Source organism: Pagrus pagrus (assembly GCF_965226575.1).
Source record: "Pagrus pagrus genome assembly, chromosome: 7".
Lineage (NCBI taxonomy): Eukaryota > Metazoa > Chordata > Actinopteri > Spariformes > Sparidae > Pagrus > Pagrus pagrus.
This window is the reverse complement of record NC_140191.1, coordinates 6,912,612-6,929,570: the sequence shown is the minus strand read 5'-3', so window position 1 is coordinate 6,929,570 and position 16,959 is coordinate 6,912,612. Positions and strand designations below refer to the sequence as shown.

Sequence of the window (16,959 nt, the reverse complement as noted above, 5' to 3'; positions counted from 1 at the left end):
GGCAATTTAGAGTGACAGATTAACTCACATGCATGTTTTCACGGGGAGAACATGCAGACTCTGCACAGAAAGGCCTCAACCGGGTCTCAAACCCAGGATCTTCTGGCTGTGAGGCTATAGTGCTAACTGGCATCCCACAATGCAACTTAGCCACTGAGTGACATCACTGGAGGCAATTTGTCGAATCACATGGAGCTTCCTCTGGAGCCACAAAAGGCTTTATACTTCTTCTCTGTTCATAGCCTGTTACCTTTTAAGTTAAGTTAAATGTTAAAAAGGAAATCAATCAGACATTTTGCTCTTCCAAAAGTGGACTTTTCTGTAGAATATGGTAACGAAGCATATTTCCCAAAATGTCTACCTTTTCCTTTAAGTTGCACTTTCAGTGAACGTGGCCTAGTTGCAGTCGACCGCTGCAGCTGAAACACCCCGAAGATATTCAAAACATGCACAAACAGCACCACTGAGCTCTCCTCTCATGAGTCACCGTTATGAGGTTGTTTGTTTGTCATCAGGAAGGGTAGACAGAAGCAAAGGCATGTTCCTCCATTTGACGATTCTCATCCCTTGAGATAGATGCAAGTAACATCTCTGCAGCTCAAGCAGAAAAAGACATCTCTGCTCAATTCAAATCCGCGTCAGCATCCCTGTCTCGTCGTGATTGTATTTACAGACTCAGTACTGCGTTGTCGGTGGGTGAGTATTAATGTCGTTGGCCACCTCCTCTGTTCAAAGACGGCCGTTCCAGTTTGACATAACTTGTCTAGATGACATAAACATTACTTATCACTCACTGCAATGTGTGTAAATGAAAGGAAAGGGCTCACATAAACAAAACAGACTCCAAAAAGAACAATAAAGGGGCATTAAATGAAAATGACAAGGCTAAGGCAAAAAGGTTAGACAAGAAACAACATTTAGGAGCAGCATTCAAGGAGACATTTGTCAAAACAACAATAGCCAGCGTCTTGTTATCCGAAGGTCGCTGGTTTGCTTCCCCTGGTCTGCATGTCGAAGTGTCCTCGGGCCAGATACTGAACCCCAAGCTGCTCCTGATGTGCTGGTTGGCACCTTGCATGGCAGCCACCGCCATCGGTGTATGATTGTATTACTTTAAGTTGCTTTGGACAAAAGCGTCTGCTAAATGCCCTAAATGTAAACGGCTAGATATATCGCTTTACATCTTTCTTGCAATGTTGCTCGACTTTACCTTTTTCATTGAGGAGAAAAACAGTTTTAAATCGTTTATAAACTCAAAATATAATAACGACGAGGCATGAATGTTGTAAAGATCCCCAGCTAACGGCTAAAAATGTCTTTTTCTGCTTCTTCTGCAGAGATGTTGCTTACACGAATCTCAAGGACTGAGAACTGTCAAATACAGGAATATATAGTTTAAAAGGCTGCAGCTCCTCTCCAGTTAGTGAGAACTGAAGAAGCCTCTCTGGTGAGATGTGAAACGTCTTTAAGGAACCGAAACACATAAGGTTGCCTGCGATACAGCACTTTGAATAATAACCATGACCTCCTGGATGACTGAGAACCATCATCGACAGTGGTGATGTTTCTTCCCTTACAAGGAAAAAAAAAACAAAAATAAAAAAATAAAAAAGAAAGGTTGGATAATTATTATGGCAAAAAACAAACAAACAAGCAAAAAAAAAAGATATTATTATGCTCATATATCATGTGAGCGCGCACATTTCCTCACAGGTTTGTTAATTGGCTCCGCTGAGAGCAGCTCACACGTCACACCGTTGTGTAATTTCTCGAGGTGACAGTTGAGGCGGGACTTCCCGTGACTGGCCGATACCCAGGAAGTCGTCGTGTTACTTTTTCCTCCTCCTCCTCCTCCTCCTCCACCACCACCTCCTCCTCCTCTTCCAGTCTCGTGAGAAAGAAGACAAACTAAGGGGCGTTAAGTTGCGTTTATAGCCGGGAAACTACCGAGAGAGCAGTTTTACAGCGGCTGCACGAGGCCTCCCGGCTCCCGTCGATCAACTTTGCGGGTTGTCATCGAAGAAACGGCGGAGAAATGGGCGCAAGAGGAAGAAGTGCTCACACTGTCAGGGTAAGGGCTAATTTCAACACGCTCCTCCTTAAGCTACAGTATTTACAGTCATTCGCGTGTTACCCGTCTGTCGAGCTGCTCGGGGGGACGAGCGAGGTCGGAAGTCTGCATTTATGGCTGTTTTTCAGGCTTAATAACCCACCGCAAGGCTTATTTGTCGAGGGCAGCCACAGGTGATAAGAGATAATCGATCAGAGGCAGTTTGGGTGAATCATCACTCCAGTTGGACTTCCTTTTTGAAATGTAAATTTGCATGCATGTGCCTGATCAGCTGCTTTCATTCTGTAAAAAAAAATAGTTTTGACGCCCAACTGTCGTTTCCTCTTTGAGTTTCACTTTGATTGCAATCCTTTATTGTTTTTTTCTAAAGTACATTATGTTCTCTCGTTTCAGATGGCAGAGGATATTCAAAGTTGAGGACCGGTCAGAATCACAACTTCGCCGCAAGATGTTTCCTGCCCCTCGCCACATTTCCTCTGTCTTTGCCTTCACTGACACTGCATTGTGTCTTTTTGACTTTAGCTACTGCACAGGAAGCAAGCATCTAGGTGCAGCTCCAGACCTCTGATCATGCGCTTGTGATGATCCACAGCCAGCCCTTCCCATATCCCATTCCTATTGTCTGTAACAAGGACACGTCTTTCTATTCAGACCCTGTCCTCTTGATCCCACCTCCCTTTCTCCGAGTTTCTGTGCCATGCTCCGCAAGAGAGGCTCTCTCATTCTCTGTGGCGCGTTCCTGTTTATCACCTGGAACGCCATACTGGTTCTTCTGCTGCGAGGCAGACCCCTGCCCAGCCAGTCGAGTGAACCTGGCCGAGAGCAGAGAGGAGTGGCTGAAAGGCCCACCAAGGACGTGCTGGGAGATGTGCTTCAAATCGCAGACAAGTTCGAAGCGGAGCTTGAAAGGCAGAGAAAGATCCTGCTGCAGATCCAGAAACATCATTCACAGTGGGAGTCACCAAACAGAGATGGGTCAAAGGTTGTCGTCCCCCGTCAGCCTGTCATTCCTATCCTGGTTATCGCCTGTAACAGGGTCACGGTGAGGCGCTGCTTGGACAAACTCCTGCAGTTGCGACCTTCAGCAGAGCTTTACCCAATCATAGTGAGTCAGGACTGTGGGCACGCAGACACCGCCGAGGTTATTCGCTCTTACGGAGACAAAGTTACTCATCTGAAACAGCCGGACCTGTCCGATATTCCTGTGCAACCGCAGCACAAGAAGTTTCAGGGTTACTACAAAATCTCCAGGCATTACCGCTGGGCTCTCAACCAAGTGTTCAAGACCCTTTCTCATTCCTCTGTTGTGATTGTGGAGGATGATCTGGAGGTAATCACATCATTAATTTGTGATTAGTGATCACATAAATTACATAAAGCCCATAAATACATTTAAATGTTCTTTATTTTATCATTAAATAAACAATGTATAGGCACCATACTTCACAGCTGTTAACTCATCTTTAAAACAGCAGATATCACTTGTTGACAGGGGGGCATTTAAACTGAATTTTAATTATTTATCTCCTACTCTAGGTGGCGCCAGACTTCTTTGAGTACTTCCGAGCCTTGCTGCCACTCTTGAAATCCGACCCCAGTCTGTGGTGTGTGTCAGCTTGGAACGACAATGGCAGGGACGGCTATGTGGATCCGGGAAAAGCTAACCTGCTCTACCGGACAGACTTCTTTCCCGGTCTGGGTTGGATGCTCCTTAAGGAGGTGTGGGAGGAGCTGGAGCCAAAGTGGCCCGCTTCATTCTGGGACGACTGGATGCGTCAGCCAGAGCAGCGCCGCAACCGTGCCTGTATACGCCCCGAGATCTCAAGAACTTTGACCTTTGGCCGGCAAGGCGTGAGTCTGGGTCAGTTTTATGACAAGTACCTGCGTTACATCAAACTGAATACCGAATTTGTGCCTTTCAGCAAGTTAGACCTGAGTTACTTGAACGAGGAGACGTACAGAAAAGCTTTTGAGGAAGAAGTTTACAGTGCTCCCGTGGTTACATATGAAGATGTTAAGCAGGGGAAGCTAAAAGGACCGGGGCCCTTCCGCCTTCAATACTCAAGAAAGGACAGTTTCAAAGTGATGGCCAAAAACCTGGGCATCATGGATGACTTGAAGTCAGGAGTACCCAGAACAGGGTACAGAGGGGTCGTCAGTTTTATCTCAAGAGGACAGAGGATCTACTTAGCCCCTCCTCCAGGATGGACCCAGTATGATACCAGCTGGAGCTGATAATCCAGAAGAAAGCCGATGTGAAGCCTTTTCGTGAAAGTCAGATGGGGAAAGCGTTCCAGACCAAAGAGTGATGCTCTAATAGTTCTCTTTGATTGAATGATATGTACTCTAGATTGTTGTCCTTGATAATGCAGAATGGATTGTTCTTCTTTCTGGTGTAGGGGTTATTGCCAATACCACTCAGGTCTTTTTCATTATTCCAAAACATTTCTTACAGTGTAGGAAAAAAGGCCTAAACAGTTTGTTAGACTGCTGTTATTCACCAGAGATCTATTTTTATATTATGCTAATTGTGCACATGACATTCATTAATGCATTCAATGCAGTTGCCTAGTTTTTTGACGCTTTTGTTTAAATTATTTGCAATTTCCAGTAGCTTATATGTACTGTTTATGTCCGAGACAAATATTAAAACAATCTGTGGTATGGTTGCTCATGGTGATGGTGACTGGTCATAACTGCAGTATAATCTGTCATTTGATTATCAGTGTTTGTTGCCTATAAAAAAATCAGTTCTTCCTGCTTACACTTTAATGTCTAATAATTCTGTTTAATGATTTGTCAATGTAGTGCTCATTGCAGGTTTGTTACCTCGCAGACTACATTTGTGTGTTCGTATTTTTTTTTTTTTAATAAAAAATAATACACAATTTCATTTTAATGAGTTGTTTGTTTCATTTAGTTTTTTTGGAAAAGAATGATACACTCTTAGTTCATATTATCTAATAGGTTACAATATTACCAGTTGAAATTATCTACTTTGGTCGTCTAGTTTAAATTGATTAAGTGCTCCCACAGTTTCCAAAGATGCCAAATCTGAGAGGCTAAATTTTGGTGAGATGTGTAAACTTGATGCAGAAGACAGCGAAGATATTTGATGAAAAATGCATCCATCAAAATATGGATATGGGTTATAATACTAATGAAAAATTAGTTATAACACACTGCATTTTATAATTAACTACGTTTTGCATTCACTTTGTTTGGCATAAGTACTGTATCTTTATACAAACTTAAACCAGAAAATATTAGTGTGAAAAGGTTTTAGGGAATCTTGATTCATGTATAAGATGTTAAGATTACTAGATTAAAATTTAGTGACGATGTCTATGGGCATAAACACCTTTCTATATCTCTCCAAAACAGTTGAAGGGTGCTAGTGATAAAAATAAATGTGTAACTCTCTGGCTCAGGACCACAAAAGGTGCATTTAACACCTACATTTGTTAGTTAATGTGTTACATTGGTAAATATAATGCATGTGAATTTCTCTAAATTTAGAAGGGACATAACCAAGCTTTGCGCTAGTTTGAAGTATCCTGCTATAATCTTGAAGTTGATCTCTTATATGTTTGTTTGCACATTTTATGTCTGTTCATTTTATCCCACAAACTTTTAAACAAGGGACTTCAACATTGACAATTTGATATCCTAAGTGACTTTAATTAACTCAGCTAGCCCTTATATTATACAGGAAATGGTTCCTTATATTGTGCAGGTATTAATTTGGCTTTAAGGGAGATTTCATAGCCATAAAGATGACCTTTATCATCAGACAACAGTAATCAGTTACATGGTTGGCCGTGTCTACGGAAGCCGCCCTGGCCCAAACGCAGCGCGCCCGTTTACTAACCAAGTCTCGTCTGTTTACTTCATTTGTAACGATGATGTGAGACCGAAACCGTTAGCTAGCTAGCCTAGCTAAAGTAATGAGGAACCGGTAAGAGATGGAGCTGAAAACCCATGTGATGGGGGCACATAGCGATGGACGTCCGTTTACTTTGCATCTTATAACAGCTGTTTGTTCTCACCTGTTTGCTGTAAAGCGGCCGTTAAATTCTCACTGACGGAGTTAGCCTGTTAGCGTGCTAAGGCTGCAGGCGAGGCTGGCTCCGGTGGGTTCGTGTCTCGGTGTGATTTGATATGGCGGATTGCAAACTGAACAACCCGAGTGATTAACCCCTGCTGAATAACACTGAGCGGTCGTTAAAAGGGAAACGGGCTTTTGGCTTAATTAGTCATCACGTCTGTTCTCGAAGCAACCTTAGCTAGCTAGAGCTGCTGCTAGCGAAACTGCCCGGCCTGGAATGGAGCCAGGCGACTTGCGAGAGAGCCCCGCCGGGTCTGGGGAGTCAGATGGGGGGGATTGGAGGGAGGGTATCCCCGGTGGGGATGAGGAAGTCAAAGCTGCTGAAACTAATGGAAACACGCTAGAACCGGCGCGCAGGGACACCTGCGAGGAGGGCGAAAGCGACAAACAGAAATGCGTGGGAGAGCAATTACACAGCCCCTACGAGGAGGAGCTGGACCCCAGGATCCAGGTAGGAGAGCCTGTCGGTGGTCATCAAACCTTTGGGTGTGTGTTGGAAGAAAAAACATGTTGATGCTTTGATTTTTCTGTGTGCTTTGTGTTATTTTCACAATACTGTAATCTGTGCAAATCCGTTTGTCAGATCAAACGTGATCATCTTGTCAGTTGACATGTCCATTTCACCATGGGGACATACAGTGCCTCTGAAGCACATTTCATCCCAGCCCATTGATATCGCTTGAGCTACAAACTGGAGCTAATTTCACCATGTCTGTGACTGTTTGTGTTAGAAGAATATACAATTTATTTTTTTCCCCATTTCTTTATAAAGGCCTGAAGCAGTGCATTACTTTTCTTTCCCCCCACAGGAAGAGTTGGAGCATCTCAATGAAGCCAGTGCTGAAATCAACAGACTAGAACTGCAGTTGGATGTTAGTAATCACACACTTTACAACATTAGTTCAGTCTCCATACGCACAACTGGAAAATATGCAAAACAGACTGAATAAAATCGCTTTGATTTTGACAAAACAAAACTCATGAGAAATGTGAAAAGAACTTTTACTACCATCCTGGGAATTGCTTGAGAGTCTGCCTCTGTTGTTAAATATTTTAGTAGTCTACCCAGAATGTGCTAATCAATATGATAATTTAGTTTTCAATATCTCTAAGCATAAAGTCTGCAGCTCTTCAAATGGAAAATGTATGAGTGCTGATAGCTTGACACTCAGTGAATGGATTGCTCACTCGCAGCCATCCCTCTAATCTGATCTTGTCATTTTCATGCATTAACGATCCAGGATGCCAGATCAGGCTACCGGAAGATCCTCACAGAGTCCGCCAGGAAGCTGAATGCTCAGAGCTCTCAGCTTGGTGGCTGTATAGAGAAAGCAAGACCCTACTATGAAGCTCGTCGCCTTGCGAAAGAGGTACACTCAGACAACATGTGTGTCTAAAAACATGTGTCCCACGTGTTTAGAAGAGAGGCCGCAGTATCTCAGGATCAAGTTCGTTATCAGTCATGTGCACAGCAATCACATTCTTGTTCTCAGGCACGCCTCAACATTGCTCATGCAGTATGCATAAAAAGAAAATCACGCAAGTAAGTAAGAAAAAGACAATCTGAGACACAAGACCTAAAAATAGTGCAGAAGTGAAAATGTAAAGTAGAATTCATTAAATTAAATATTGTGGTAGACTGTTGTACAGTAGTGATAAAATAATGAATATAATGTAAGGTAGACAGGTTGGGCAGTGTAGTTTAATGTATATGCTTCATGAGAAATGTTTATGGACATGAGGAACAGGATGTAAATGGGCGATGCACATAAATATTAGGTATCCCTCTATGTTTTCTTCATGTCAAGTATCAATTATTAGTGATCAAGGAGACTGATAACAGATATTTGGGTCCAACATACATTTGCAGTAAAAAGAAAAATTATGGTGTTTAACTTTAAATTAACCAATAATGGAATGTTACTAACTACAATATACTCAAGTACTGTAATGTAATATGTAACTAATTCAGTGTTGATAGGCTAGTCACTGTGACTTATGACCAATCAGACAGTGTGATGGGCGGGACATTGAGTGAGATCAGTGTGGTGACTATAAGCAAAGAAAGACTGCTGCATCGGAGCCGAAGTAGCACATTTTAAAATGTATTTATCTAACAGCGATCGGACACAAAAAAACATGGATACTGAAAGAAACTTGTTGTATATTAGCTCTAATAATCCCTAATAAATGTATATACTGTGTTGGTCTAATAACTTGTAAACGTTAATGAAATAACTACATTTACATACTGTATACTGTGAGGTGTGCAGATAAAAATATATACATACAAGTGATGTAACCAGTTAGTTGTTACACTTTAAATACATTTCACTATATTGAGATGCAGGAGTGTACAATACATAAGTGATTCTAGTGGCTAGACAGGCTGTTGCTTACCTTGGAAACTAAGTCTTAGCCTCAGTGTAAACAAGGTCTTCTGAAGTGTCTTTCAAGTAGACCTTCAGAGAGCAAGAGACATTTTCTTTTACCTGTTTCGTTGTAATTGGCCAATGTGAATCCGCATGAACCAAATACAAAAATACATCAAAGTGGATTTCATTTAGTTGCTTTGGTGTGGACCTGCAAACCCAAACCCCAGCCTTTCATCTCATAAAGCGCTACAATGCACCTTGGGAAGAGCTGATCACAAGTGGAACACTCAAAGACAGAAGTAGCTCACAAGATACTATGAAGTCGTGAACTAGAAATATGAGATTTCATTGTTCAGACAGGTGGTCAGGAAGGCATTTGTCCCCATACGTAATATTTTTTACTGCAAGTGTTCTCCTGGCTGCACTGAAGGAGTGTTCTTAGTCGTCAGTGTGCGTTCGCCATTCAAATCATTTAATATGCATGTGAGCTTCATTCTACTGCCAAATATGACGTGTGATCCATCTTAACTAGATGTAGCCCTACACACAATCTGGACACGAGATGCCTGTTTTGTTGCTACAGGAGCACTAGCTGTGTGAGTTAAACATACAAATTTAAACAAAGGTATTTGAAAGACATTTAAGTTGTTTTCCTTTAGCCACCGTACCTGTTCCTACATTTGTTGGCCTGATGGGTTTTAATTTCATTAAAAGTCAAGCATGTTAAATAAAAAAAACTCTGATTTACCAATACACTTTGACTGAGGTCTGATTGAGTTGGGCTTAACAGAACAGGGGGTCGTGTCCTTGTCATATTCCACTTCTGTAGGCAGTTTTGTCTGCTCTCTGTAGGCGCAGCAGGAGACCCAGAAGGCAGCTTTGAGCTACGAGAGAGCCGTTTCTATGCACACAGCCGCCAGGGAGATGGTCTATGTGGCAGAGCAGGGCCTGATGGCTGATGGGAAGAACACCCTGGATCCCACCTGGCAGGAGATGCTCAACCACGCTACCTCCAAGGTAACAAAGAGGAGAATGGACACACGCTCTGAAACAATGGCGTTAAATAAAACCAGACAGGATGGATGCAGGATGGTTCTCGCGTCTCAAATGGGATGAAACACGTGGTGCATAGTAACATAGGAATAAAACAAGACGCTTAATCCGTGTAAGTCCATGATCTTGTTTATCATTTGAGCAATTTTACATGTAGAAGGGAAACAAGCAATGGTCTTTTTTTAAATTCCACACACTCTTGCTTGTCAAATCCTGCTGCCAAATCCCTGCTCCAGTTTAATTCATGTTCTCACGTACACATATTTAAACCGTATGCTAAAAAAAATGAGTCATGATGGGTTGACTCATGAACTCTTGTGAACTCCCCGCTTCTGTAACGTTAAAGAAGTATGCATCATCGACACAACAAGCCAGTTTAACGTAACATCCAAAGGTAAGGTCGACTTAATATCTTTAAAACGTAAATGCTTTTCCCTCACTCGTTTCTGTGTTATCATTTTAGTACAGTGATGTTGGATAGTGTTACCACCGAGCTGACCGACATGCACTGGTGCTTTCTACAGAAGATGTGCAATTATTTTTGCAATTATCCCTAAAATGTGGTTCTTGTGACAAAGATACATAGGCAATAGAGGTGGCATAATTTTCAGTGTAACTATAAACTTCACTGGGAATTTAATAATTATAAATGACCACAAGCATCCTTTTCTGCGTTATGTTATGTATAAAATACACAGTTTTCATATCAGTGCATATTGAACAACACATATGCTGATACTGATATGTCTGCGATAAGCCAATAATATCTATCTCTAGTATCTGAGCACCGACGCCCTGGCACGCCTACGTTACCCACAGTGCAGCGTGACTGTTGACCTAGTTGTGGCCTACCGTATGTAGTATTGAGCTACATTCGCCTTTTTCACATATGCAGGACCCCAAGTCCTGTAAACAGACTTCATGTGTCAGATAGATGAACTTCCCTTAAACATTAACAGTTTGTGTGAGAGGTGACATGGTGCTGTGCTGTACTGTTTAGTTTGTTACAAACCAGTGGAGTCGACAAGTCAATGAAGAGATTTACATGCATTGTACTCATTAATACACTGCCTGTGTGTGTGTGTGTGTGTGTGTGTGTGTGTGTGTGTGTGTGTGTGTGTGTGTGTGTGTGTGTGTGTGTGTGTGTGTTAACTACCCGCTCCTGCGTGTCTGTCGCAGGTGAACGAGGCCGAGGAGGAGCGGCTCCGCAGTGAGAGGGAGCACATGCGAGTCACGCATGCCTGTCAGGAGGCTGAGGCTCGAGTTCAGATGCTGCAAAAGTCCCTTAAAAGAGTGATCGTGAAATCCAAACCTTATTTTGAGCTCAAGGCCCAGTTCAACCACATACTGGAGGTAATGCAGACACACGGTAGTCACTGTTTTTGAAACCAGGAGCACACAGTATACAACATGTTCTGTGAGGTGTGGTCAGCCCCAGTTTCTCATTCTCGCAAGAAACAAAAAAATCTGTTTTGTGTGTGTAGTTGTTGTAAATATGCTGCTGAGTTGGCAAAAAATGCTGTAATGAATACGGTATGTTATAGATTTACTAGAGGTCACTGGTAGGTTATGACATAAAATCAATGTTGGAATTAATGATGGAAGTTGCTGTGCCCTCTGTGTGACTCCAGGAAAACAAGGCCAAAGTGCTACAGCTGGAACAGCAGGTAGCCAAAGTGAAGACCCGCTATTCCATCGCTCTACGAAACCTGGAACAAATCAGCGAACAAATCCACGCTCAGAGAGGACGGGACCAGGCAGAGGGAGGATGCCCCACCGTCTGCGGCGGGCGGAGCCCCCCCGTGGGAGCCGAGTCCGACATCAGAGTGAAGACAGAAGTTGGAGCCTGCAGCGCCAGTGCAGCGGGGTCAGATCGAGTAGATGCAGCCATCGACCTGGTGGAGAAGTACAAAGACAAGGAGAACGAAAAGGAGAGAGAGAGGGAGCGGGCGGGGTCGGATTCCCTCTCAGTCTTCAGCCTGCAGACCATCGCTTCCGACTTGGAGAAATATGACTCCATCGAGCACCTCGGGAACCTCAGCGATGTTGGGAGCGTAACGGGGGATGAGGGGGAGAAAGAGAGAGGCGGAGTGATCGATAGAAGAGACAAGCTGACGGAAACATCCGCCAAAGAGCGCCAGCAGCAATTCTATAAGCAGCACCACCGAAGCTTCAGTTTGTGAGGCTGTCATAGATGTAACAGCTGTCAACACTGCAAAAGTAAAACATGAGTTATCAAAGAGTACATATTAGGGTAAACATCCCTAACACATAGGTACCAACCAAAGTATAAGACAGTAAATTAGCTGTGAAACTGCAGCGATGCAGTTGTAGGTGTATGATACTCGGTGTAAATAAGCACACGTACTTTGACTGACATTACTCTAAAGCTGACACTGATCAATAGTTAACATTGCAGCCTAGATAGAACACTACTGAAATCTAAAGAGCTTTCATCCCTCCAGGACAAGTAAACTGTATATACGCTCCCTGTGAGGGATTCTGGGTAGGATTTGTTCCTTGAGCATGAAGGAACAGCGAAGACAGATCAAAAGCCCTGTTCCAACAGACGTATTTAGAAAGGCATCATTTCTTACTTTCCCAGGCTAATCGTTGATCTAATTTGGTGAGACTGGTGAAAAACAAATCCCTCCATCGTTTTCCCCCTCCGGTCATGTCGACTCTTATCAGCGATTGCTTCAAGGTAGAGGGGTGGCACTGTCTCTCCTTGCACACTGAGATCCACAATCATATCCCCCCCCTCGTCAAGTTGACGTATAGGGAAGAATGACAAAAACGTCTCTCCGTCGGCGCAGAGCGAAAGCATGTTTTGAAATCACATTTCATATATTTATTTCCAGAAACATGCTGCGAGTAGCGCTTCGTTATTTTTGGCACGAGAGAATGCGTTTTTTGAAAATTCCTGAATTGATGAGCAGAATGAATGGAGTCTGGAGACGATAAAAGACTCCCGTTGTACCGCTCCGACAGCATGCACTCCTGGTTGGCTATTGATTTAAACAGACATTTATGACATGTACTGTGGGCTATAAGCTGAAACAAACACTGACACCTTTAAAGCTAAGATGGATGAAGCTCGGCCACGTTTTCTTTTTTTATGTCGTTGCGCTGTAGTCTTACGATGCAAAAGCCTTTCCCAAGATCGTATTATTTGGATATCGTTTACATTTGTGTAAGTGGATTTCTCTGGCAGCGAATCTTCTGTTGTTTGCCTTTTTAAAACAAAAAGAGATTGCCCGTGTTGTAATTTGAAGTGTGCCTTGACACAGAACAAGTAACACATTTAGCATGAGCAGTACTCTGTTGTAAACTCATCCGTAGTTCTGTTCAGAACCGTTTAAAGAACAAAGGTGTGCCCTTTTTATGATTACAGAAACATTTTTAACAATCTGACTCACGCAGGCACCGCACCCGACGAGACTTGAAGAGTTCGGATTCATTTTTCGTTTTTGATTTCTTGTATTTTTTTCTTTTACGATATTGTACTTTGATTGTCAAAGATGCAAAACAACGAAGTCGAGAAATGACTTGTAAATGTATGTAATTATTACAAAGCTGGAAAATACTGACATGTACAGTTAACATGTGTTGCTGATTTGAATATTTGACAGGTTTGTTGTACAGATGCTCCGGATACCCGCAGGTTGTCGTACAGTATGTATTTAAATCATTATCGTTGCCTGAAACACCTCACCTTCACTTGTGTCTTAACATTTAGTCTTTGACCTTTTACCGGCATTTGTGAATTAGTCAAAATGTCACTGTTTCCAAATTATGCATCATCATACGTATAATCAATAAACCAGATCATACTTCTTGGGCTCGTGTGATTCCCATGTTTTCATATTTCATTCGCTGTCCTGTAGGATTTGATGTTAAGAGGCAGAGGTAGGATGTGGGCTCTTGTTTTACAGATATAGGAAAAAGGGATGGTGAGAGGCAGAGGGAGAAGGTTATGTCTTCCCCAGCCTTCCTTCAATTATTCAGCAGATATATAAATATGAAGCAGGATGCTGATCTCAGAATAGATGGCAGAGGAGGAGCAGAGAATGGTGGGAAAGACACAAAAGGGGATCTGAGGGAGTCGTCGGGCTTCGATTTAATAGATGACCAGTGTTGTAGAAATGACTGACTGCTGCTTCGTTGACTTAACTCCAAAGGGCTTTAGGAACAGGCTTAACAAAGTAGTCACTGTTAATACCACAGCGCCATATCTGCACCTCCATCCGTGTCTAGTCCTCCTGCCGTGATATAATTATACACGGTGGGATAAATCCGCGAGCTTATCATAAACCCAAATCCTCCTCGTAAGATTCATCATGATATTTTTTTGCTTTTGTGGGCCCAAACCTTAGCGTGTTTCATCTTGGAAAGGAGGGGAGGGAGGGAGGGAGGAGGAGAGAAAAAAACCCAGATAAATGCGTGAGAGAGGGACTGTTACGCACGGTGCGTCTCCATCATGACGTCGTGTATTAGCTCAAGATCGTAGAGGGGGAGAGGAAAAAAAAGGAGGGGAGTGTGGTGAATCGGTGTTTCGTCGTTTACGGGGATGCGTTTGTATATAGTGCATGTATATTTTTTGTATGGGTTTTTTGCCATTTCTTACCTTTGCCATGCGTAACTGCAATACGCGGAGAAGAAACCCCGATTAAGATCCGTCTCGCTTTTCTAACAGTCTGTTTACGAACGGAGCAGCTTGCACATTTAGAGCCATATTATTATTATAGCCATAAAGAAAACAAACAACAGCGCCGGAACGATGCACATTTCTACCAAATAATACGACGCCGGGCTCTCCCTGGCGGGTCCCATCCGGAGGACGCACTGTTATCTTGACTGAGCGCATCGAAACTAATAGTAAGTACACATGCTACAGCTTTTTTTCTCCTTTTGCTTCAGGGGGGCTCGATGCTACTATAAGTGTGGGTCGCAATGTCAGGATACATTCATCCAGAAAAAATGCTCCATTCCCGGTGTAGATAATCTAGACAGATGCTCAAATATCCTCCTCATTTTGTATGCAAAGGCCATACAGTACATTCTCGATGTGCACAGGCCAGATTTGTTTTGAGTTCCCTTCATGCAGAGAGAGAGAGAGAGAGGGAAGGCACCACCATCCTGTCTGCATTTACCTGTAAAGACGCGCTCTTTAAAACCAGGAGGGCACCTTTATGGGGTTTTTAAACGACAGTGTGAGCAGGTGACGTTTTTATTCTAGACGCTACTTTGGGAGAGACATCCGCTCACACGAGGACCACACGGGGCTCTCGTTAATACGCTCGGCCTTCCTCTACAGGCCATCACGGATTCCCTTGTCAACAGCCGTCAAGTAACTACCGGCAGCATACGGTTGGTGGCACCCTTACTGTGACCCTCACGTCTCCACAGTTCATGCTCAGCCATGCACAAAATAACAGCATCTGAGCGTGCGTGTGTGTGTGTGTGGTGGGGGGGTGGTGGTGTCTTGAGAATAGCCACGACTACATGCGTGTGTGCGCTGTCTTTGGTGCTGAAATGCACCGGATCATCCCTTTCCACTGCAGCTTCCGGCATTATTCACACACGCACGCACGCGCGCGCAGGGAGGCAGGCAGTGTGTGCATCAGTGACATTAGAGGTGGAAGCAGTGACTGTAGGCTGCAACGTTTCGGGAGCTGTGTGAAGGCGCTGCCCGTGTCCGTGCTGCTGAAGCTTAATTGCATTTAAAGCTTGAGGCTGGTTGGCGCCCCCCCCCCTTCCCTTCCCTTCCCTTCCCTTCCCTTCCCTTCCTCCCCTCTCTCTCCCCCCCATGTCTGCTCCGTGCTACTGCAGCCACAGCAGCTGATGGAGTTAGCTGGCTCTGTGCTGGTTTCAGTCTGCCTCATGTGTGTCCACACTCACTCGCATACTTTGCTTTTATCCGGCTCAGTGTGTGATCGCAGATATTAATGACTCCTGCTGGGCTGTCCTTCTTGCTCCCTGTTTTCTCCCCCCTCCTCCCTCCTTCCCACACAGGACACAAGCACACACTGTACGCTGCCAACACACACACCCATGCACACACACACACACATGCACACACTCTCTAGTGGTGTCTACCTCCTGCATGCTTCTTGTCAGTGAACTCTAAAAATACACTGGATAATGCTAATGAACTATCCAGTGGAGTTTGTCTCTGTCTTCAGCGAGCAAGCCTCGCTGCCATCTGTCTCCCTCACTGTGGTGCTTTGCTTTTGTTATGCCCCCTACCACACACACACACACACACAGACACACAACACCCACCCACCCACTTCACCACACACACCCTCCACCCTCTTGCTGCCTTGTTAACTGTGTGAGTGTATGTATGCATGTATGGATGTGTTTATGTTTGTGCATGTGCGACAGCCTCATAAAGCAACATTTATTATTCAAAACTGCAAATGAGCAGCTATATATAGTGTGTTTATCATTGATACAGTCAGTTGTGTGTGTGTGTGTGTGTGTGTGTGTGTGTGTTTCCCTTCCTGCCGGCACTCCAGGCGCTGTGGCTCGCGGGACTCAAGGGTCTTTTGACTTTTTGCCGGTTAGCACAGCACACTCATTCTGTACTCATGAAATCTGCACATTAGGCAGTCAGTGTGACGGATAAGTGGCCGCTTGTTTCACCAATCACCATTCTTGCGAGGCGGATGGAGTATTTGTACACATTAAGTAGAATTATTATTTATGTGGGAACTCCTCGGAGTTCAGGCATCAAAGTCTGCTCACAGGTTGGTGTGAAGCCCGTCTGTGGCTCCGCCGGGGGCTTCGCAAAGTCTGAGAAACTGCCTCGAGTGATGTCACTTGAGTCAGCGTCGGCTGCAGCTGAAGATTGCAAGTGAGAAAAACCTTTGAGGTTAAAAAAGCAGTGAGCTCATTAGACCTCTGTAGCTCCTTATGTCTGTTACAGCTACACTGACAGCTGCTAGATTAAAGGTCCACTGTGTAGCATTTAGGGAGATCTGCTGACAGAAATTGAACATAAAATTAATGAGAATCTTTCTGTAAAATCACCTGAAACTAAGAATCATTGTGTTTAAATGAGCTTAAACGAGCACTTTGTAAGATATTTCCAGATGTCTAATGTTGAAGTCATGTCAAAGACGTCTTATACCTGCTATGTTGTGGACTTGTGGTGGCCTGGTATTTGTCTAAGTGCCCGAGCGCACCACGCGTTCAGTTACTTTACATACATTAGTCAATTATAACTGAGCAGGTGATTACATGTTAGACTGACTTCATCATGTGGAATGAATAGGCTATAAAGCTGCTATCAGTCAGAACATTTGGGATCATTTTGAGTGATAACTTTCATATATACACATACC

The 16,959-nt window shown here is 43.7% G+C and overlaps 3 protein-coding genes across 3 annotated transcripts in view; all 3 read left to right on the top strand.

The window, feature by feature from the left end:
- The first annotated feature begins 1,868 nt into the window (after window positions 1-1,868).
- On the top strand, window positions 1,869-4,964 carry mgat1a (alpha-1,3-mannosyl-glycoprotein 2-beta-N-acetylglucosaminyltransferase a). The gene is made up of 3 exons (XM_084357103.1): window positions 1,869-2,071; window positions 2,465-3,401; window positions 3,608-4,964. The coding sequence occupies exons 2-3, from the start codon at window positions 2,769-2,771 to the stop codon at window positions 4,304-4,306; spliced, it is 1,332 nt and encodes a 443-aa protein (XP_084213229.1). The 5' UTR covers window positions 1,869-2,071; window positions 2,465-2,768; the 3' UTR covers window positions 4,307-4,964.
- Window positions 4,965-5,926: 962 nt separating this feature from the next.
- sh3bp5la (SH3-binding domain protein 5-like, a) lies at window positions 5,927-13,445 on the top strand. Its single transcript, XM_084357248.1, has 6 exons — window positions 5,927-6,630; window positions 6,989-7,051; window positions 7,421-7,549; window positions 9,407-9,571; window positions 10,787-10,960; window positions 11,239-13,445. The coding sequence occupies exons 1-6, from the start codon at window positions 6,397-6,399 to the stop codon at window positions 11,788-11,790; spliced, it is 1,317 nt and encodes a 438-aa protein (XP_084213374.1). The 5' UTR covers window positions 5,927-6,396; the 3' UTR covers window positions 11,791-13,445.
- Window positions 13,446-14,095: 650 nt separating this feature from the next.
- gabbr1a (gamma-aminobutyric acid (GABA) B receptor, 1a) overlaps window positions 14,096-16,959 on the top strand; it is an 88,037-nt gene continuing 85,173 nt past the window's right edge. Inside the window, exon 1 of the mRNA XM_084356686.1 lies at window positions 14,096-14,485. The gene's annotated coding sequence lies outside the window, so the exon portion shown is untranslated. The remainder of the gene's footprint in view (window positions 14,486-16,959) is intronic.

Excerpts from the sequence above, each read along its gene's own strand:
- mgat1a (XM_084357103.1), top strand. The coding sequence starts at position 2,769 with ATGCTCCGCAAGAGAGGCTCTCTCATTCTCTGTGGCGCGTTCCTGTTT. Across the intron at positions 3,402-3,607 it reads TTGTGGAGGATGATCTGGAG|GTGGCGCCAGACTTCTTTGA; the intron begins GTAATCACATCA and ends CTCCTACTCTAG.
- sh3bp5la (XM_084357248.1), top strand. The coding sequence starts at position 6,397 with ATGGAGCCAGGCGACTTGCGAGAGAGCCCCGCCGGGTCTGGGGAGTCA. Across the intron at positions 7,550-9,406 it reads CTCGTCGCCTTGCGAAAGAG|GCGCAGCAGGAGACCCAGAA; the intron begins GTACACTCAGAC and ends TGCTCTCTGTAG. Across the intron at positions 10,961-11,238 it reads AGTTCAACCACATACTGGAG|GAAAACAAGGCCAAAGTGCT; the intron begins GTAATGCAGACA and ends GTGTGACTCCAG.